The sequence below is a fragment of the Mytilus edulis genome, chromosome 5, assembly GCF_963676685.1.
Source record: "Mytilus edulis chromosome 5, xbMytEdul2.2, whole genome shotgun sequence".
In the NCBI taxonomy this organism is placed as follows: Eukaryota; Metazoa; Mollusca; class Bivalvia; order Mytilida; family Mytilidae; genus Mytilus; species Mytilus edulis.
Genome location: NC_092348.1, coordinates 46,402,403 through 46,425,215, shown reverse-complemented (window position 1 = coordinate 46,425,215; position 22,813 = coordinate 46,402,403). Strand labels below are relative to the sequence as shown.

Genomic DNA, 22,813 nt, shown 5'->3' with positions numbered 1-22,813 from the left:
TTAAAAGGGCAAATAACTTTCAGCTCATTTCATGAACGATATACATGACGAGGTTTTGTAATTACCAATCTAACTGGTCAATTCGTTGTAACTTTATATCACGTCTTGGGAAGGGTTGACAGCTTGCAGACATGTTCAGTAACACCCCTCCTTCGCCACGTGTTTTTGTGATGTCCCAAGTAAGAAGCATGTATTAAATAAGTGTTTTTGTTGGATGTCTAATTGTACTGTTTGTTGATTTCAGGCAGCACGTTTGTCTTATTTTGACATTCTGTGGTAACTTGCCAATAAATCGAAAATATATGCAAGTTTTATAATGAAATACTCATGCGATAATAATTATTGAAGCAGTTTTTTTGGTGAGTAATAGAATTTACTACTTGGCATTCTTACATAATAATTTGCATGTCCCGACTTTGTTTTTCTGTCTGTTCGTCCGTCTGTCTGTTTCACTTGCGTTAAATTTTTTGTACAGTTGAGTCCAAGTGGCAAGTTACTTAAAACTCAGTATACATGTTCCCTATGATGATCTTTCTAATTTTAAATTAATGCCAAATTCAAGTTTTGGCCCTGAACATAGAAAATGAAAGTGCCTGCTTTAGGTTAAGTTTTTGGTCAAGTTTGTTTTCGATGAAGATTGGTCCAATCAACCTGAAATTTAGTACACATGTACCCTATATTATCTTTCTAATTTAGTGCCAAATTAGGGTTTGATCCCAAAAGTCCACTGAACATAGAACATGATAGTGTAAGTGTGGCATTCATGATCTATGGGGATACTTAAACGTGTTTGTAGGGAATATATAAAGATTTTTTCATGAAGTTTGTGTATTGTGTACAGTGTGTGCCATACAATCAATGCATCATTTAGAAATATATCACCAGCAATATTGAACCCATTTGATATGACAATTACCATCTTCATTAAAGTAATTCATCCTACTGAGACACATTAATGTTACTGTGCATACTGGCCTTTGCTCTTACAACCAAATGATTTCTGCCTATATCCTTACAGGAGTGCACACGCTGAAATGTCTCGCCTTCTTTACTAATCATTGATATTATGGTGATAGTTCAATTATAAAGCTTTACTACAACTGTCACATAAACTTCACATTAACCAATAAAACTAATCATTGACCAATGAACCATGAAAATGAGGTCAAGGTCAGATGAACCACACCCTCAGGCATGTACAGCTAACAATTCTTCCATACAGCAAATATAGTTGATCTATTGCTTATGGTTTAAGGGCATACGATACAGTTATAGGGGAGGTAATGACGTTGTTATATCTTTCTTTTGAAAGGGAAAATGCGGCCACAAATCTGAATTTTGAGAAAATATACAAAACTTCGACCTCATTTCATTCAAAAATTAGAACATGAAGGTACATTTTTTATTACATTATTGATTTAACCAGGTAAAAAATAGTCAATATGGAACTTTTAATCTGACAGAATGTAAATACGGGATCAAAACTGTATTGTATGCCCTCAAGAAAACACAATACTGTGCAATTAACCGTGAAACTGAGGTCAAGGTCAAACAACACCTATCGGCTAGACATGTACACCTTACAATTATTCCATAAGCCAAATATAGTTGACCTATTGCATACAGTATAAGAAAAAGTCCAAAACACAAAAACTTAACTTTGACCACTGAACCATGAAAATGAGGTCAAGGTCAAATGACACTTGTCAGCATGACATATACACCTCACAATCATTCCATACACCAAATATAGTTGACCTTTGCAAACAGTATAAGAAAAACAGACCAAACCACAAAAACTCACCTATAACCACTGAACCATGAAAAGAAGATCAAGGTCAGATGAAACCTGCCAGTTGGACATGTACACCTTAGTCCTTCCATACACCGAATTTACTAGACCTATTGCTTATAGTATCTGAGATATGGACTTGACCACCAATACTTAACCTTGTTCACTGATCCCTGAAATGAGGTTGAGGTGCAAGGTACCCACATACCAAATATAGTTATCATATTACTTACAATAAGAGAGAATTTAACATTACAAAAAATCTTAACTTCTTTTTCAAGTAGTCACTGAACCATGAAAATGAGGTCAAGGACATTGAACATGCAACACTGACTGAACTTCGTAACATGAGGCATCAATGTACAAAGAATGAAGCATCCAGATCTTCAACCTTCTAAGATATAAAGTTTTTAAGAAGTTAGCTAACGCCGCTGCTGTAGCCGCCACCAGATCACTCTCCCTATGTCGAGCTTTCTGCATAAGTCGCAGGCTCGACAAAAACAGCAAGTACCCTTTAATATAGATCTAACAAATAAGATATATTACCAACAAACCTTAAATTTTTGGGCAAATCTCACTTAACGTTTTTCCGATGTCAATAAATCATGTTTTTTTCCTGGAATTTTTACCCTGCTTAAGTCTTGAATAATACATGAAGAAACCTCAATTTGTAACATTTTATAGTTGGTTATGATTGGTATTATTTTATCCCGGACATGCGATCTATATACATTAAAGTGACCGTTGACAGATGATTGGCTCAATCACCCAGAATATTGAGTAACTTAAAATCATAGAGTTTAACATGGTAGAAATTAGAATAGGCCATATATGTCTGATGGCTTTAAAGGTAAAAGTGTTACCAAAAGTTTACTATTATGCAGTTGATGGAATAATTGGGAACAGAGGAAGTTTATATCCTCCATTTTAAGAACCAAGCCTTTTGGAAGTGTCTGAATGATTGTTGGTGCTTTATGCAGGTGTCATCACTATTGACTTTATCCAGGCAGTAAGTTTTTATTGGTGGAGGATGCTGGAGTGTCTGGAGAGATCCAACAACCGTTGACTGGACAACTGTCATTCCTTGACTATTAAGATATGAATCAAGCGCACCCTACATGCTAGTGATACAGTAAATGAACAACTTAGACCACTCTGCCAATAAGGTCCTGCCACCTTTTTGATGTGGATCCAACCAATTTCTTGTGTGTCGAAATAATATACTTGTTTGAACCTTTACCTCAATCTAAAGATCCTGTATTTGTTATGTAAAGTTCCATGTGAGAAATCAAGTTTTGCAAATGGAAAGTGTCCGATACAATGTATATGCATCTCTATTCAGGCAGTATTAACATACTGACAACTCATTTTTTATAATAACTTATATTTTTTGAAAAAAAGTACAACATAATGGTATAAATTAACGTTGAAAAATTCTTAAGTTGCAGTGAAAAAAAAATTGTCTAAAAATCTTTTAAAAAAGAAGGTAAAACAAAAAAGTTTTATAAAAACTTTTCTGTATTGCTTATCAAAAATAACAAATAAATGTAAATACAAAAATATACCCACAATGCTGCAAAAAGGCATTGAATGGCAGATTTGTATATAAATGGGGTCAACAAAAAAAGTATATTAAATGCCAAGCTTACAATAATAACAACTGCAGATTTAACTATTTCAAGGGCTCTACATTTCATCAACACATCAAAACTGACAAATTCATCGTGGTATATTTTTAATTCATTATTAAGATATTTTGTAAAATAACCATTTGATGGTTACTATGAACACATTTAACATATTATTTTAACTAATTTATGCCTGTAGCAATAGTCCCATGTCATTCGACTAATCAAAATTTTCAATAAAATTACAAAAAGAAAAAAAATAATGTTAAAAATTGTCCCATTATTACTATTTAAATTTTTTCTTGCTTATATATATAGATACTAATTAATACAGGTCTTCAGTAACTGAAACCTTTAAGTGAGGATCTTTCAATTATATATAAAAAAAAATCTGTTTCAACAATTTTAACAAGAACTTACAAATACCCTAACTGAAAAATTAAAATGTTTACTTAATATAATACATAAATAGCTACAAAGTCTTCATCAGATCTATATAAACTGAGCATTGGACTTGCATTTGTAATTACAATAGTCCTTTACTAGAGTCAGCATGTTCAGTATCTTGGTCCATATGGCTGGCCTGTATGAGGTGCCACTCTGACACCAGGCATTCCTGCGTAGGCGTTCGTTAACGACGGGTTGGGATAACCCATTCCTGGGACTGCACCTCCTGCTGGGTATCCGTGTGGCATGCCTGGTACTGACGCAGAAGACATGCCTGGATGCATCATTGGATTGCTGCCTATTGGATAGCCGGCCTGTTTAGCCGCCTGTTCAGACAGGTAAGCTGACGACAACTGATGCTGTCGGTGACTTGCAGGATAACCACTCTGTGTTTGCTGTATTGACGGTATATGTGGCACGGCTGGAACTGATGGTAGAGATGCCACGGAGGGTATAGAAGGTGTTGCTTGGGGAATTGGCTGTAGAGTAGAATAGGGTAAAGCTGACATGTGTGGTGTAGAATAGAATGCTCCCATGCTGGTCAAGCCTGCAGAACCATTCATTGCTGAAGGATATCCTTGGGGTATAGAATATCCTGTTGTTGTGTAGATGGACTGTCCTGGCGCCATTCCTGTATAACCTGTGTAAGAATGAGATGATACAGGTGTTCCATATGATGGAACAGTGGTTTGCTGTCCATGACCTGGAGCCAGACCGGGATGCTGTGCTAGTCCAGGGGTCATACCAGCTGCTTGTGGATGCCCATGAGCTAAAGCAGCTTGCTGTTGTAGTCCATAGCTAGCACCAGGATAATAACCGCCTGGAGGGATACCATTCTTTTCTGCTCCTGGACCACCATAGTAGTTCATCGTTATCTGAAAAAATTACAACAATTCACATAAAACTTATTAGTTCATGTTAGAAAGGAAAAGGTGAAATAAAACCAGTAGTGGCCCCAAATTAAGTCCTTTTTTTATAATTTACCATTCATGCTATTAATTTAACCATATAACCATGCTAACATGACAGGTGGTAAAAGTGTTTCTGAAAACTTTTCATTATAAATTTTTTTCATTATTTCACATTTGTTGAGTCAGCATTACAAAACAAACCACAGCCAATTTTGTAAAAATCCTTTTATGTTTCATTTCGTAATTTTTACTACTTTTGAGTAATATTGCTAGATTTTAGGTAAACAACAAATTTAAATGTTGAACAAAGAACATATGTATCTATTGGCATGCATGCAGATAATGACAAAACCATGAAATCAAATATATTCACTTAAATAAAAGAATCCCCATCAAATAGCTATATAAAGATCTTTAAAATAAATATTTTGTAAGTACATGTAAGCATTAGATCTCATTATTTTTCTTCATTTTTGGGTAAATCTTTTTTTCTTCAGCATGTTAATTATAAGGTTTCAACTCACACAGGCAAATAATGTTTGGGCCAAGTTATCAGATTGGTCCAAATTGTGGTTCAAAATTAAACTTTTAAAATTTTAAAATTTTTATTGACCTTAATTAGATATTTCTGACTATTATTCATAGGTATTTTAAAGTCATTTAGCTTTCCATTGTTTTGGTTTTTATACATCCTTGACTAACAGATATTTGACATTGAGTGTTCCTGATATATGTTTATCCAGAAAAAAGCTTGTCCAGATGCATGAAAGTGTTGATTTCATTTTAAACATGTTGTATTACTATATTTAGATTTTGGTGTCATTTGGTCTCTTGTAGAAAGTTCTCATTGGCAATAATACCACATCTTAAGCTTCCTATTTTCATATTGTTGACTGCCATGTTTATTATTATTAATTTAATAACCAGGTGCTTTGCAGGGCGCAGCTTTATACGACCGCAAAGGTCGAACCCTGAACAGTTGGGGCAAGTATGGACACAACATTCAAGCTGGATACAGCTCTGAATTTGGATTGTTATCAAATTTTTTAAATAATATGAGTTTCTGACACAAAACAAATGTCAAGATCTTACAAATCTATTATGCAATATTTTGCAATTAAAGATTTCTTGTTCAAACTTTCAAAAATTTGGACTTTATATAGACATTAAAATTTATAAGAGATCCATTCACTAAAGCTAAAAGTTATTGTCAGGACCGCAGAGTTCGAACCCTGAACATTGGGGCAAGTATGGACACAACATTCAAGCTTGATACAGCTCTGAATTTGGCTTGTGATTAAATAGTTGACACAACACAGGTTTCTGACACATAATGAATGTGGTCTAAGAACTTAAAATTAAAAACTTTAAATTTTAAATTGGACATTACCTATTATGGTCCAATATCCAAAATCTAAATACATAGTTAGATTCAGCATATCAAAGAACCCAAAGAATTCAATTTTTGATGAAATCAAATAAAGTTCAATTTTGGACCCTTTAGACCTCAATGTGGACCCATCTGATAACTGGGCCCAAACATCACAAATCTAAATACATGGTTAGATTAACATGATTAAGCATATATCAAAGAACCCCATATATACAATTTTTGTTGAAATCAAACAAAGTTTAATTTTGAACCACAATTTGGACCAACTGGGCCTATAATCAACAAGAGGCTGTCACAACGACAGCAAACCGGATTTATTTACATTTATTTGTGTCCTGGCAATATCACAAGAACCATTACTGATGAATGGTGAAAGTGAAAATCATCAATATCAAATTTGACCTCCATTTTGTTATCAGTATCAACATTTTGAAATAATAATATTTGAAAAGCTTAGATTGAATGGTTCATGAGTAAATGCAACAACGTGAATGGAAACGCCATTTTACGATCTTTCAAGAACCATAACTCCTGAACAGTAAAAATCAAAATCGTCATTATGAAACTTGACCTCTATTTTGTCATCAGTAACAACATATTAAAATTTCAAAAGCTTTTGTTGAATGGTTCATTAGAAAATGCACGGACACGACGGGAAACACCATTTTTCAATCTTTCAAGAACCATAACTCCTGAACGGTAAAAGTCAAAATCGTCATTATTGAACTTGACCTCCATTTTGTCATCAGTAACAGCATATTAAAATTTCGGAAGCTTTGCTAGAACAGTTCATGCATAAATGCACGGACACGACTGGAAACTCCATTTTTCAATCTTTCAAGAACCATAACTCCTGAACGGTTAAGGTCAAAATCGTCATTATTGAACTTGACCTCCATTCTGTCATCAGTAACAACATATTAAAATTTGGGAAGCTTTAGTAGAACAGTTCATGAGTAAATGCACGGACACGACTGAAAACTCCATTTTTCAATCTTTCAAGAACCATAACTCCTGAACGGTAAAAGTCAAAATATTCATTATTGAACTTGACCTTTGTATAGTTGTCAGTAATAACATATTAAAATTTTAAAAGCTTTAGTTGAACGGTTCATGAGTTAATGCACGGACAACATTTGATTGCCGCCTTTCAAGAACCATAACTCCTGAACGGAAAAAGTCAAAATCGCCATTATTGAACTTGACCTTCGTATAGTTGTCAGTAATAACATATTAAAATTTTAAAAGCTTTGGTTGAACGGTTCATGAGTTAATGCACGGACAACATTTGATTGCCGCCCGCCCGCCGTACATCCCCAAATCAATAACCGACATTTTTGTAACAAAAATCCGGTTAAAAATCTAAATACAGGTTTAGATTCAGCATACATGTATCAAAGAACCCAAGGATTCAATTTTTGTTGATATCAAACAAAGTTTAATTTTGGACCCTTTGGACCTTAATATAGACCAATTTGAAAATGGGACCAAAAATTAAGAATCTACATATACAGTTATATTCGGCATATCAAAGAACCCCAATTATTAAACAAAGTTTAATTTTGGACCCTTTGGCCCCTTATTCCTAAACTGTTGGGACCAAAACTCTCAAAATCAATCCCAACCTTCTTTTTTTATGGTCATAAACCTTGTGTTTAAATTTCATAGATTTCTATTCACTTATACTTAGTTATAGTGCGAAAATCAAAAGTCTTTGGACGCCGCTGACGACGAGGACGCCAATGTTTACCAATATCTACCAAAAAATTTTCAATTTTTGCAGTCGTATAAAAAGTGGTTGCAGTCGTATAAAAATCATAGTGCTATCTCCTGATCAGTGTGTCAACACTTTATAAACTGTACTTATATCTAATCTGAATGTGTGTGATGAATATATGTACATGTATTTAATTTTACAATTGACTATATATTTAGTTTTGTATATGCATATGGTATTTAAATAAAACATTGTTTAATCAACTCACCAGAAAATATCACAAATTACTTGATTTGTTCTGAAAAATAAATAAAAATAGATACAAGTAGTCATTAATATAAACAAAATACATTATAAATTGTTCAAACAATTTACAAAACCGAATACTTTAAAAAACAAAGGATATTATACCTTTGGAAAATTATTACCATAGCTTTATTTGGTAAAAATTTAAACCTTCATTTTATAATTTTGGGTCCTTCAACTTCATACTTTAATTGGTATTTTTAATATTTTATTCAAGCATCACCGAAGAACACTGGATAACCTTATTTGCTCAGCTTAAAAAATCTTCAACAATATTAAAATTGATCATGAGTAGCTAACATTTTGCCGATATTTTATATTGCAAAAAAAGTCAAGTGAAATATTCTGTTTGCACTCCAAATTTCCATGACATGTAAAATGAACATGTATTAAACCATACAACAAGAATAAACATTAATTTCATGTAAAGTATTAAATAACACTACTACAAATGGTACCCTAAAAATTAAAGCTTCTTATGCTTGACTCCAGTTCTGAATGCTTACCTTTCACTTATGTCATGGGTAACTTGAAAACTATGGTATCCTGCAAAATAAAAAACTGTATTGTTAATCATATATCAGATGAAATATCTATATACGGAAATTAAGGTTAAAATAACACTTGAACATGTTGAAAAAATGAAATCCATATTGTTTCATTAATTAAATATATATCTCTTTCAACTTTACATGTAATTATATCAAACATTACTTTTTTGTTATGGATATCATATGGAAGAAACCCTATATACATGTATATAATGACATGTACTTTTTAGTTATGCCTAATGACTTGAACCAGTGTTCTCCCCAGAAATTTTGGATAGCATCACATTTTGCGCAAAAAAAATAACTGTATTTTTTTTAATGTCATTTGTCGCGTCGCGTTGTTGCTCTATTTCCTTTATATGTTTTAGTTTATATTGTTCAATTCATAACTGAGAATACAATTAAACTATAACAACAAAAACAGTTGTTTCAGTTTATGTTTTCTTTAATCATTTTTAGTTACAGAACTATTTTTTTCCTCTTGTGCCAAATAAAAATAAATATGTGCTTTCAGTTAACAATAAGTCAAATGAATGAATGGTTCATTATAGTGCAACCTGTATATATACAAAACTAAATATCTATTACACAAAATTAACTATTTTTTTTATATTAGGCCACTTTTTTTTTATTAGTTGGTTTACGGGATTCTTCTTAAAAAAGGAAGGGTAGGAGGTCGAAAAAAAAATGAAAATAAAAATAATGAAAAAATATAGGGTAGGAGGTCGAAAAAAAAAAAAAAAAAAAAATTGGAATTAATGCTGGTTTTTTTTAACCAAAAATGGAGAGAAACAACAAACAATGACATTACTCTATATAATAGTGTATTATACTAACAATGTATGCAGATCGTTTCATAATTTGGTATTAATTCTTGCTGTTTTATTTTAAATTAAATGTGTTACAAGGAGTCAAATGTCAATGTAGATTGATGAAAGAAGATATATATATTAAATGTCCCTGATGAAAGGGAAGTGTCTTTTCCAATTGCATTTCTCTTTGTTCTGTGTATTTATTTATCAAATTTAGATCAGGGAGTGACAAAATTCCTCATAACACAATACAATTTTATTGAGGAAATACCATATGCGCTCTGCAGGTCATATGCCTTCATATGTGGTACATGAAAACATGTCCTTTTTAGGCTTTTTATGCTATTTTACACTGCTATAAGTATTAGCTTATATCTCGAAGTGTCCTGTGATTGTCCCTTTTTATAAATGTTGAAGTGATTTTAATTGTCCTGCATTCTATGACAGTAATACATGTTCTGATTTTGTGTTGGGATATTGTTCACCATACCCCATCTCTGTTCCATTAAATCTTAATGGGTACCGTGGGAAGGTATTTATATAATAAGGCCAATTAATGACACCCATCCCTGGCAGCAAGTTAAAAGATCCTTCCCTTTAGTGACGTCTGGCAAGGCTATTTAAAAACAAATCTGGGATGCCAGGAAGCCTTGCCAGACGTCATAATTATTTGGACTAGTACCTGTAATGGAACTAAAACAGCCCCTTTCAACGGGTCACAGACTTTCTGATCAACACTTGAACCAAAGTTGACCCGCCGTCAACCTCACTGACTGTCTGAAACAGGGATTCAAACACGGGCACTTGTTTCTATCCATAGGAAGGTCGACTATCCATATAAATAGAACTTCTAGAAACAAGTGCCTGTGGGTTCAAACTAGTCCAAATAATTATGACGTCTGGTAAGGCTATTTTTAATTTTTTTCTGGGATAGCCTTGCCAGATGTCATTGGACAATTATTTGGACTAGGTTCAAACTAGCGATGGTCCGACCTTTTAAACCAAAATACCCAAACGATCTCAAAAATAATTTTCATTTTTATTATTCATGACTGCGATGTTCAATTTGTTCAACCGCTAGATTTACACCGAAAATCTCCAACAATTAATGGGTAAATCTAAGTACGTATTGTAAAATCGTATTTCAACTGGTTCCTTTTCACCGCATTAGATCATGATGAAACGTTGACTGAACAGGGAACCGCCTTTCAACTGGTTCCTTTTCACCACATTAGATCATGATGAAACGTTGACTGAACAGGGAACCGCACGGGATTTTCGAATCCACTCCGAGGGTATTCTGACTGGAAGAAGAAAGACCGATCTTTTTTTTATCGTGTTTTTATTTTTATTTGTACTTCTTCAAACAGAAAAGGGTCGGCGGAATTAAAAAAAATCTTCAAAATCGTTTTTATTTTTATTTCAATATCGTGAAATACAGGGTCGGCGGATCCGTAAACCAACTAATAAAAAAAAAGTGGCCTTATATTAAGTAAAGATAAAGTAGCAAAAGTAGCAAAAAAAACATCAATTTAAAAACTTTTTTTTATCATGTTTATGAAATTCATTGTTTCATGGCACTCAATGAATTAGTCCTTGTTGTTTCTTATCTTTACATCAAAATGATATGTATGTTTAACAAAGTTATCTAACAAATAGTCTATTAATGCGTAGTTTTCTCTATTGGTATATTTTTTCTGTCTGCTGTCCGTCTGTTGTCATTATCGTGAAAATGCGGATTTTTGTCATATCTGGTCCGGTTCCGATCCGTAGTTTACACAAAAATGTGCAATGGCGGCCATGGAAAAATTTACGAAAATGAGTCCGAGAATAAACATTGTTTGACAAGAGATTGTGAATGAATAAGACGCTTTTAATGCATTAAACATAAGGGTGGAATCAGAAAAAATGAAGCAAAAGTGTGACATGGGGGGTCCAATTTCAAACTTAATATTTTGTATTTCTTTTTGTCTTGCCCTATTACCAATACTTTAAATTTTATAATTCCAAAGTTTCAGGCCGAACGAAACAGACACATTGAATAATCTTAAATTTTAATAGCATACATCTCAAAAATATTTAACAGAAACCATACTACTTAAAAACAAGTTTGGTAATAAAACAGTCAAGAAAACATTGCTCAGACCTTTTCCAAATGAAAGTCAATATAAAAAGGAAAATTTTAAAACCAAAATTTCCATCTTTTCTGCTAAATCATATAATAACAATCAAATTGAATAGCTTAATTTGAAAAAAATAATAGTAACTAGTGATTGAAGTTTTTGCCAATAAAAAGAATCTTAATATATTTCAGTTACAATAGTAAACTTTGAAAGCCCTGAGATTTTGTGATCATTTGCAAAAAACAAAATGTCATTTCATTGTACCGTTTTAATGTAATTGTATGTAGAAAAAGCCTTCTATTTTCAGTATTTTGTCACACTCCTGACATATTTTATAAAGATTGAAAAATGCTTTAAACTTTCACAAAAAATCACTAAACACATTGCTATATCATTGATTTCAATTTCTGATATCTTTACCCATAGAACAGGACTTTCTTTTTAGGACCATTTAAAAAAAACACAAAGAGAGGCACCCCAAAATGTCAGGAGTGTGACAACTGTCTTTAAACATCTACCAAAGAATACAAAGGACTTAAATGTTTTATTTTTTTTTATTTTTCAGAAGTGGCTATTCCAAAGAGAAGAAAAAAAATCATTACCACTGTGATATGTTTATATCATAGATGTGGGAGTGCATTATATATGTCAGGAGTGTGACGCTTTTTTAAGGCATTTTCTGTCAATTCATAATTTCACAAGAACAAGTTCCACAAGTTTCTTTGTGTAAGAAATGTTAAAACCAAGTAATATTCATATCATTTACCTCTTAAATGTGTTATTTATCATGATTGTTTTGGCACAATCAGTTTTAATTAGTCATTTTTCTATTTTTTGTGCACTGAGTAATGCAAATTTATCAAAGGAAATAAGTGTGTACAACTATAATATCATATAGGAAAGTGAGGAAATGAATTTTGTACAAAATAGAACAATTATTTTGATTTAAAATGGTATATTTAAAGATGTTTCAAGGATTAACCATTCAGATGTAATTAGTCACACTCCTGACATGAATTTAACAATTTAAGAAAAATATGAAAATTAGCTTTATTTTTAGGACAGATAATTGAAAGACAGCTAGTAAAATGAAGAAACTTTTGGTAAACCTTCCATTCCTTAAAACATCTACCAGATTTGCTGAAATAAGCAGGGCAAAATTTTCTAGAAGAAATGATTCAAAGAAAGAGACTTCGAATGAGAGAACTCGCAAATACTGGCTGAATCTGAAATTAAAAATTGATCAGCGGAAGTTGGACAATCTTAAAATAAAAACCTATGAAACCAAGCTAACAAAAAAAAGCTTAAAGAAAGAAGAACTTCAAATTCCAAATTTTATAAACAATATAAAGAATAACAAAGGCAGTGGCAGAGAAACAGTAGAAAAAAAGGAAGAAAGATAAAAAAGAAGTTGGGTTGAATAAGGACTTAGAATCGAACAAAAACAGCTCAAAAATTAAAATGAGAACAGATCTGTGACTGTGTCAGATTCCAGATCTACAGTGAGAAAACCTGCACAACAAACAAGAAAACAATTGCCACAAAACAAAAATGCTTATAAATGATCCCTTCTAGAAGGCCCTTCTGGGTGTAGCATTTTTTATGATGTGTTTCAAAGAACTCGTCCAAGCATTTGGGTTTTGTGGCAGTTGTTTTCTTGTGTGTTGTGTAGGTTTTCTCACTGTAGATCTGGAATCTGACACAGTTACAGATCTGTTCTCATTTGAATTTTTGAGCTGTTTTTGTTTTCGATTCTAAGTCCTTATTCAACCCAACTTCTTTTTTATCTTTCTTCCTTTTTTTCTACTGTTTTTCTGCTACTGCCTTTGTTTTTCTTTATATTGTTTATCAAATTTGGAATTCAAAGTTCTTCTTTCTTTAAGCCTTTTTTTGTTAGCATGGTTTTGTAGTTTTTTATTTTGTTTAAGATTGTCCAACTTCCTCTGATAATTTTTTTATTTTATATTCAACCAATATTTGCGGGTTTTCTCTTTCCAAGTCTCTTTCTTTGAATCATTTCTTCCAGATAATTTTGCCTGGCTTATGTCAGCAAGTCTAGTGGATGTTTTAAGGAATGGAAGATTTACCAAAAGTTTCTAAATTACTAGCTGTCTTTCAACTATCTGTCCTAAAAATAAAGCTAATTTTCATATTTTTCTTAAATTGTTAAATTCATGTCAGGAGTGTGACGAATTACATCTGAATGGTTAATCCTTGAAACATCTTTAAATATACCATTTAAATTCAAAATGATTGTTCTATTTTGTACAAAATTCATTTCCTCACTTTCCTATATGATTTTATAGTTGTACACACTTATTTCCTTTGATAAATTTGCATTACTGTGCACAAAAAATAGAAAAATGACTAATTAAAACTTATTGTGTCAAAACAATCATGATAAATAACACATTTAAGAGGTAAATGATAGGAATATAACTTTGTTTTAACATTTCTAACACAAAGAAACCTGTTGAACTTGTCCTTGTGAAATTATGAATTGACAGAAAATGCCTTAAAAAAAGCGTCACACTCCTGACATATATAATGCACTCCCACATCTATGATATAAACATATCACAGTTGTAATAAATTTTTTTCTTCTCTTTGGAATAGCCACTTCTGAAAAATAAAGAAGAAGAACATATTTAAGTCCTATGTATTCTTTGGTACATGTTTAAAGGAATGTAGGAAAAAAAGTCATGGAAAAAAAGTCACAGGAAAAAAGGTCACAGGAAAAAAAGTCACAGGAAAAAAAGTCACAATATATAATTTTTGTATGAAATAGTCATATGGTCTGCACATACATGTATTAATAGGAGAAACTTTCCAAATATTTTTTTTTATGGAAATGGTCATATGGTCGCACATACATGACATATATATAAATATATTGGAAAACATTCCCAATAAATATTTTGTATGGAAATGGACATTTTTTAATTCATTTTATACGACTGGCTTTGGAAATTTAGATATAAATCGCAAAACATTAAAATGAAACGTGTACATGCTGGTGTACTATTGATACATGCATGTTTTCAAGGATTTGTTATCTACGATAGTAGAGGGGCATTATGTTTTCTGGTATGTGCGTCCGCTCGTTCGTATGTCTGTCTGTCCGTTCGTTCGTCCGTCCGTCCGTCGTACCGTTCGTTCGTCCGTCTGTCCCGCTTCAGGTTAAAGTTTTTGGTCAAGGTAGTTTTTGATGAAGCTGAAGTCCAATCAACTTGACACTTAGTACACATGTTCCTTTTGATATGATATTTCTAATTTTAAAGCCAAATTAGACTTTTGACCCCAATTATACGGTCCACTGAACATAGAAAACGAAAGTGTTAGTTTCAGGTTAAAGTTTTTGGTCAAGGTAGTTTTTGATGATGTTGAAGTCCAATCAACTTGAAACTTAGTAAACATGTTCCCTATGGTATGATCTTTCTAATTTTAATGCCACATTAGACTTTTTACCCAATTTCACGGTCCATTGAACATGGAAAATTATAGTGCGAGTGGGGCATCCGTGTACTTTGGACACATTCTTGTTGTAATTATTTTTGTTTTATATCTCTTATGAAATGAAAGAGATGTGAGTTAAACAGCAACAATATTGTGACTTTTTTTCCTGTGACTTTTTTTCTTGTGACTTTTTTTCCTGTGACTTTTTTTCCTAGTAATTTTGTGACTTTTTTTCCCGTGACTTTTTTTCCTGTGACTTTTTTTCCGTTTACCGTTTAAAGACAGTTGTCACACTCCTGACATTTTTGGGTGCTTGTATAAAGTTAATCCAATATGTGAATTATGCACCTCAGGATGTCTGTATAGCCTTTTATGGATAGCTTATACATGTATACAATAAATACTTACCAGTTTTACACACAAATACTCCTTTAAAATACAACCATAACACTTTAATTTAGAAATTATCAAATTTTGCCAATATTAATTTTTGGTACATACCTTTTCACAATGTATATTTATTTACATAATATTTGTGCAATGATAACACCAATCTATAATCTACAAAACCTAGTATTGAAGAATGATTATAAACCATCTTCATATACATGCATTCATCATAATAATTTTTACTCAACATGTAAATTATTTTTAAAAAATCCTGTCACACAAAAAGCGTCACACTCCTGACAAATTTGACATGTTTTTTTAATAAAACTTTTGGCTAGTACAAGATATCTAAATGAAATTTGGCTGCAAGTTAGCTGGTATTGAACTTGTTGGTTTGACATTTAATTTACTTTCCTAAATATAATGTGGAAAACAATATGCCCCAATATGTTAAAATCTTCATTTTTTCTGATTCCACCCATAAACTTAAGCCAATTATGATCACTTTTTAAAGAAGTATAAAACTTATTTTAGCTCAAAACCAAAATTCCCGCTCTCGTATTACCGGAAGAGAAAGAAAGTATTTTTTGGAGAGAGTTGCACAAATAAACGACCTTTTTAAAAAAAATTTGTTTTAATCTTTGAAATTTCGTAATACAAAACATAGATTTCGAATTGTTTTTGTGATTACATTTTTCCATGTCGAAATTGGTGATTGCAAACACGTGGTATTAGTCATGTCACGAGTGTCAGCTTGGGATATTCGCATCCAAACAGTTATCACCCTGAGGGCAATTAACACCTGGCTATTTAATCTCTTAATTGCCTTTGGTGTCCAACTTAAAGGGATTACAATTAAGTTCAAAATTGAGGACAAGTAAAATAGCATCTTCAAAATAATTATAGCGTCGCGGGAATTATTATAGCATCACGGTGAAAAAATATAGCGTCGCGGTACCGCGACGCTAAAACGGCCTGGGGAGAACACTGACTTCATCTTTTACATTGTTCAAACCAGCTTCACAATTTTGTGATTATCATGATGATCATGTTGTACATGGTTTACAAAGGTTTAAAAAGTTGCTATTGTTTGGTAATTCTTCAATAATTTTGTCACATACATTTTTACATGTAAAATACTTCAAATATAAGTACTGTCAATATCAAACAATTATCAAATGATTTGTAACCTATTTCTGTCAGTAGTATCCCTTCAAGAACAAATATTCTTTATGTATACATAAATCACTACAAATTTCAAACAATGAATATATATAATTGTATGATCTAAATGTTAAAACAACTAACCGTTACAGGTTATTGCTTTTAATTAATATCACATCGTAAGTTTTTAAAATGATAACCATTCAATTTCTATTGATAGTAATTTGAGAAAACTTCAAAACATCCCCCAACCTACATGTATAATTGTTGTATCAAATATTCTAATTTCTATCTACTTAATTAAAAAAATGTACATGTGAGCATGTATGAAATGTGTATTTAAGTACATGTTACAATAATATGTTTTGCAAAAGAAAAATATGTAAAAAATAATGTTTACTTATCCATGTACATGATATATGCACGATATACCTTGAAGAAAAGGGTAAAAGCAAGCTAAATACTAGGTTATTCTAAATAGGTGCTTATTAGAGTGTGATAAGACTTTTCTGAAAGTGTTTAACTGACCAGGTGCCAATTTGACTTAAGCCACTTTTAACCTGACCATGTGCCAATTAGACTAATGCCACTTTTAACCTGACCATGTGCCAATTTGACTTATGCCACTTTTAACCTGACCAGGTGAAGATTTGCAGTCTTCACGTTGAACTTCTAAATCTACAGGCCCACGGCTAAATTTTTAAAAATTTTTAGTTAGATTCTGTTGGCCTGTAGGTCTGATTTTTACAGGCCTGAGAGCAATTTTACCAGCCTGGGCTGCCACTCGTCTTGAAGACTGGATTTGATTTGTGCCCTTTCCAGAATTGGTACACTTGCACCAGCAGTGGCGTAGCTGGGTCATTTTTACGTGTACGCCCGAAACTTGGCAAGGGATATGAGGGGTGCCAATCGTTCAATGTTAAAGCACCTGCTGGTAGTTGGTTCGAAAGGGACGAAGCTCCCGAAAGCTATCGAGAATGAGATACCATAATGAAGCCTGTCAGTAAAAAATTATTGATAGCAACATACTTTTGAATCTAAATTGTTTGTTTGTTTTGGTTAAATCTTGTAATATGTTAACTTATTCATCGTGTTAAACTGGAAGCTATCCTAATGGTCATTGGTTTTAGAGAAAACGTCCAAACCAATATTACTTTTAAATAAGTTTAAATGGTGCCGTGAGTGAGCATACAATCCACAAAAGCACCTTTTAATGAACACCAAAAAAATATTTCTAAGAGGTGCAATATAAAATTATTCTGGAACACCTAGGATTTCTCCCCACAAAAAGTGAATCAATTTATCGTTCCTTTAAAGGGGTTTAAAAAAAATCTAAAATTTTCTTCTGATATTTTTTTCTTGATCTGGAATATTTCACGACAATCTATGAAGGTTTATAAATTGAGCAGGTAAAACAATTAACTGCGTAAAGAAGTGTCCGGCTATCCGGCTGTCTATCAGAACAGAACAGAAAATGAACGAAAAAAAAATGCTTTCAAAATTTTAGCTTTAGACATAAGTAATAGAAAAAGCTTCTTCGGCATTTTCATAAAATTCGATGAAGGTTCGACAAGTGTTTCATGTAATTGAGAAATAACAAAATGTACGCCCAAACTGCAACCACTTATCAATTGCAGAAAGAAATACATTGTGTCCTTAAAATGTGGTAAATAATTGCATTATTATATTGCTCTGAATATTCTTTTGATTATAAACAGTTTCTGTCCAACTTCAAAAGACTTTATCCACATTCGGAACCTAAATGTTGACGCCGCTTTGTGTCGCTTTTTAGACGTAAATCACTGGCTCGAGACAAAAATACAAACAGCATATCGAATCTGAGCAGATAGTGAATTGCTTTAAATATAAGAAAAGTTCGTAGAATTCATAGTACTAGATTCAGACTTTTACAAAAGATTCGATCAAATATATTAAATGATCTATTTGAGTAAATTTAGTCCCTTTTTATTCAAAATTACTATCCATTGAAAAAAAGAAGCACAAGGCTGATGTGCTTTTGACCAGTTTTTCTTATTCTATGTCGAATATTTGTTTTATTTTCAAAATTCAAGTGTACGCCCGGGCGTTTTGACGTAAACGTAGCTACGCGCATGACCAGGTAAGACTAAGAGTAGAATGGAATTAATATTTGGGATTTGAGTGTGTGGAACTTAAAAGTCGCCCTTTTAAGACAGTTGGATTTGTGAATTAACACTCCTAGTGCTTTGATGTACTAAAAGAGCTTAATTGCTTTTGTGTTTGAACTTTGAGTACTTGGTCTGGTTCTATGATTGGTATGACCAAATAGTGGCAAACAGACGGGATAGTAGATAAGGTTTTCGACAAACATAAAAAGAACCATCACCATTGGAAAATATATGAAAAGAATCCCACGTTTTAGTCTTAATTTTATGTAAGGTGAATGCTCTTCGGTTTTTCTTACAAGATTAGTCTTAGACACTTCTATCTACTTTTCTGGTTATAGAATGATCAATCAACTTGGAACAAAGAATGCCGACTATCGGAAAGGAAGTGCCTATATGTCCGGGAAGTTAGAAAATAAAGATCTTTACCAAGATCATAGAAAAGTAGTCTTCTTTCTTTACCAAACAGATATCAAAACTTCACAATGGATGGTCGCAGGTTCGTACTGAATACCCGGATTAAATTTCATTGGATGAAATTAATCGGACACCTGCTGGGGAAACAACGAGGCAAGACCGACAACTCAGTTAAAAAATATAGGTAAAAAAGATAAAAAAAAATAATAACATTGACAAAGACGACATATTAAACAATATATGTCTCTAATATTAAAAGAACGAAGAAAACTTTGGATATGAAACGCACGATGCACAAGACAGTTTTCTTTCAAAATAGAGAAAACCACCCAACCAGGAAAAAATGACTCCCCAAAAAATATAGCGAAGACCGCATGCAGGGACTTTCTAAGACTCATACATTATAGTATCCGATATTGATAGTGAGGAAAATAATGAGCTAATATTAAAATCGAATGGATGAAATTGGGGGGGGGGGGGGGGGGGGTATGATTTTTTTCTGAGTCAGAAAATTTTTTTCGCGCTAATTTTTCTGATTAATTTTTTTCATTACGGAATCAGAATTTTTTTTTGAAATTAAATGGTCGTTCTCTTATTTCATTCTGAAACAAAATTACGTTATTTGCATCTAATTATTTATGGTGAAGGACATTGCACAGACTTTCATTGGTATAAAGGAAAGTCTCAGAAAGTATTGTTTCTCTGTTATATTCTACCGAGTTTTTCTTCTACATAAATCCGAACTGCCTGAAATGAAAATAATTTGGAATGCTACCATTTATATCCGTATTTACGCTTCTTATTATTAACAAGCAAAGCGTATGCACTTTGAGAGATAATCATGCAATTGATTAAAATGTATTTTGACAGTTTGTGTTTTATATTCTAGGGGACAGTATAGGGTGCAATTATTGCAAATAAACTGGTTTTGGTTTTAGTTTAAGGTTTTGAACTGGTTAAATTTAAATTATTCCACTATAATACCAGAGGCGGGTCTGACGGGGATGGGGTAGGGGTGGCGGAGGGCAGTTGGCCGTCCCGGCCTTGTTCAGACTTATGAAAATTTCTGGATTCGCCACTGTATACAAACCGCCAAAATATCACCAGCATCGAAGGTTGTAGTCATGTAGGGGGGGGGGGGGGGGGGGGGGGCAAATGGTGTAGAAGAACATGAAGATCCTTCAATTCCTTTCTATTGTAATAAGTCAATTTGGATAGACATTTACACAAATATGAGTACACATTTTGGAAAGGGGGTCTGCGGAACCCTATGTGTCGGTCAGGCGCTTAGTGCTGTCCGACCAAGGAGCGGGGGGGGGGGGGGGGGGGGGGGGGGGTCCAACTATATCATCCATTCAAATGCATTGATCGGCATTTACACAAATATGAGTACACATATCACGGTGTCGGTCAGGCGCTTAGTGCTGTCCGGCACTGTAAAAGTGTAGTTTGGCTTACAAAAATTAATGGATGTGGTTGTTGTTTTTTTTTTTTAGAAAAATACAAAATTAATGAAATCTAACTTTTCGCCTTGCGTGCTTTTTCTTGATCTTGAAGATTAGATCCGGTCCAAGTTTCAGTATAAAACAATAAGATTTAGACATTTACTAAATGCTTTCATAGATAAACGATTTGGTTTGTAAGTTTGGAACACGCTATTCCTTTGAAATTAAAAGCAGGATGATATATCACATCATACAATTTTCGTTGATGATAGTTTTAAGATGATACAATCCAGGGGCGGATCCAGCCATTTTAAAAAGGGGGTGGGGGTTCCCAACCGACGACAAAGGGGGGTTCCAACTATATGTCACCATTCAAATGCATTGATCGGCCAAAAAAAGACCGGGGAACCCCCCCCCCCCCCTGGATCCGCCAATGCAATCCGTGTAACATGTGTAACATGTAAACTCATAGATTCTTTGAAGAAACTTATGCATAGAGATCAATTCAACACCTTTATTTCAAAATTGGTTTTTTTTGTTACTAACCGTGATTGATCATTTGTTTTTGAAAATTAAAACTTAGTCAACAAATTGAACAAATTGAGGCCCGATTTATATTGATTCCAGGCCGTCTGTTGGTCCCAGATGCAACGAAGTTAGGCATCCATTTTGGACAGGCAAATATCTACTTTTTGATAATATGAGACGAGCTCTGGCCTTGCGGTCATAAAACTTTCGAGCACGATATTTGTACTCAGATTCGAGAATCAACCAATAAAAATGTTTGATTTCATGTTTCGAGCATGATTTTTGTACTTCGAGCACTGAGCAAAGTTTTACGACTTCAACTCCAGACGTGCAACGACCCAATCTTGTCTGGCGGAACAGCCGTTGGACGTCATAGTAATCTCGGACTATCATAATCCTACATCCTATCAATAATGTTTACTTATATTTTGGCATTATACATGATGATGTTTTTTTAATATTTTATGGCGTCTTTACACTAAATCCGTTGGATTTGTACTGATTGAAACTTTAGTCTGGGATAACACGATTTATTTATTAGTTGTATTTTGCTTTAAACTAGCTTGCAGTACTGATCACAACTATTCTCCTATATCGGTGCTTTGTGTCTATTGTTTTAATGTCACCAGGTAGTTTCTCTGTAGCTATCTGACAGTGGCGTATCCAGAGGGGGCGTAGAGGGCGTACGCCCCCCCCCCCCCCTTTTGCTCGGACTTTTTTTTGTTTTTGTTTGGTAAAATGATTAATCAGACTTTGCCATTTTCCGTGTACCTTAGTACTCTAGCATTTAATTTTTATGCGACAATTCTTTACTTAGAAAGATATATTTTGCTGAAATTTACTGATTATCAAAGTCATGTGATTGGCTACGGTGGAGTTGACCAGTGCGTCGCTCTGTCAAATTACAGTAACACAATGCTTAGGCCGAGTGAGGATGACAATCATGACACCTTTATAGCAACAAAGTATTGACTTATATTTCACTATACCACCAAACAGAAAGTAATACTCTATAGACTCTCAATCCACAGCAAAGGAGTCATCGAACTACGAATAAACAGCTGCGCCATGAGCGCATGATACGCCCGACGTCTTGTGTGGAAGTTTAATGCAATAATCATCAATAGTTTCTGAGAAAGTTTTAAGCAATAACCATTTATTGTTTTTGAGACATGGCGGGACATGTGAACCCCACCCCCCTTCCCACCCTGTTTAAAAAAAACCAACTAAATATCACTAAAATAAAATTTGAATCAAACCAAAAAGTATACAGATCTTTAGATTGATATAACAAAGAAGTGTGTACAGTTTCAAGCAATAATCATAAATTGTTTTAGAGATACGGCGCGACATGTAAAAAAAAATTCCCTTTTTACAAAATACTCAATAACTAAAAAATAAAATTTTGAGTCATCACCAAAAAGTATAAAGATCTTTGGATTAAAATAACAAAGAAGTGTGTAAAGTTTTAAGCAATAATCAAAAATCGTTTTTGAGATACGGCACGACATGTAAAAAACCCCTCCCCCTTTTTTACAAAATACTCAAAAACTCAAAAATGAAATTTTAAATCAACACCAAAAAGTATA

The 22,813-nt window shown here is 33.1% G+C and overlaps 1 protein-coding gene across 3 annotated transcripts; it reads right to left on the bottom strand.

Moving 5' to 3' along the window:
• Window positions 1-3,514: 3,514 nt before the first annotated feature.
• On the bottom strand, window positions 3,515-19,383 carry LOC139523804 (elastin-like). Of its 3 annotated transcripts, none has more exons than XM_071318087.1 (4): window positions 19,264-19,383; window positions 8,701-8,740; window positions 8,157-8,186; window positions 3,515-4,742 (listed from the first exon to the last, which is right to left on the bottom strand). In XM_071318087.1, the coding sequence occupies exon 4, from the start codon at window positions 4,734-4,736 to the stop codon at window positions 3,978-3,980; it is 759 nt and encodes a 252-aa protein (XP_071174188.1). In that variant the 5' UTR covers window positions 4,737-4,742; window positions 8,157-8,186; window positions 8,701-8,740; window positions 19,264-19,383; the 3' UTR covers window positions 3,515-3,977. The 3 variants fall into 3 exon arrangements, with proteins under 3 accessions (XP_071174188.1, XP_071174189.1, XP_071174190.1); XM_071318088.1 differs by having other exon boundaries at window positions 19,297-19,369; XM_071318089.1 differs by having other exon boundaries at window positions 19,134-19,342.
• Between the last annotated feature and the right edge of the window lie 3,430 nt (window positions 19,384-22,813).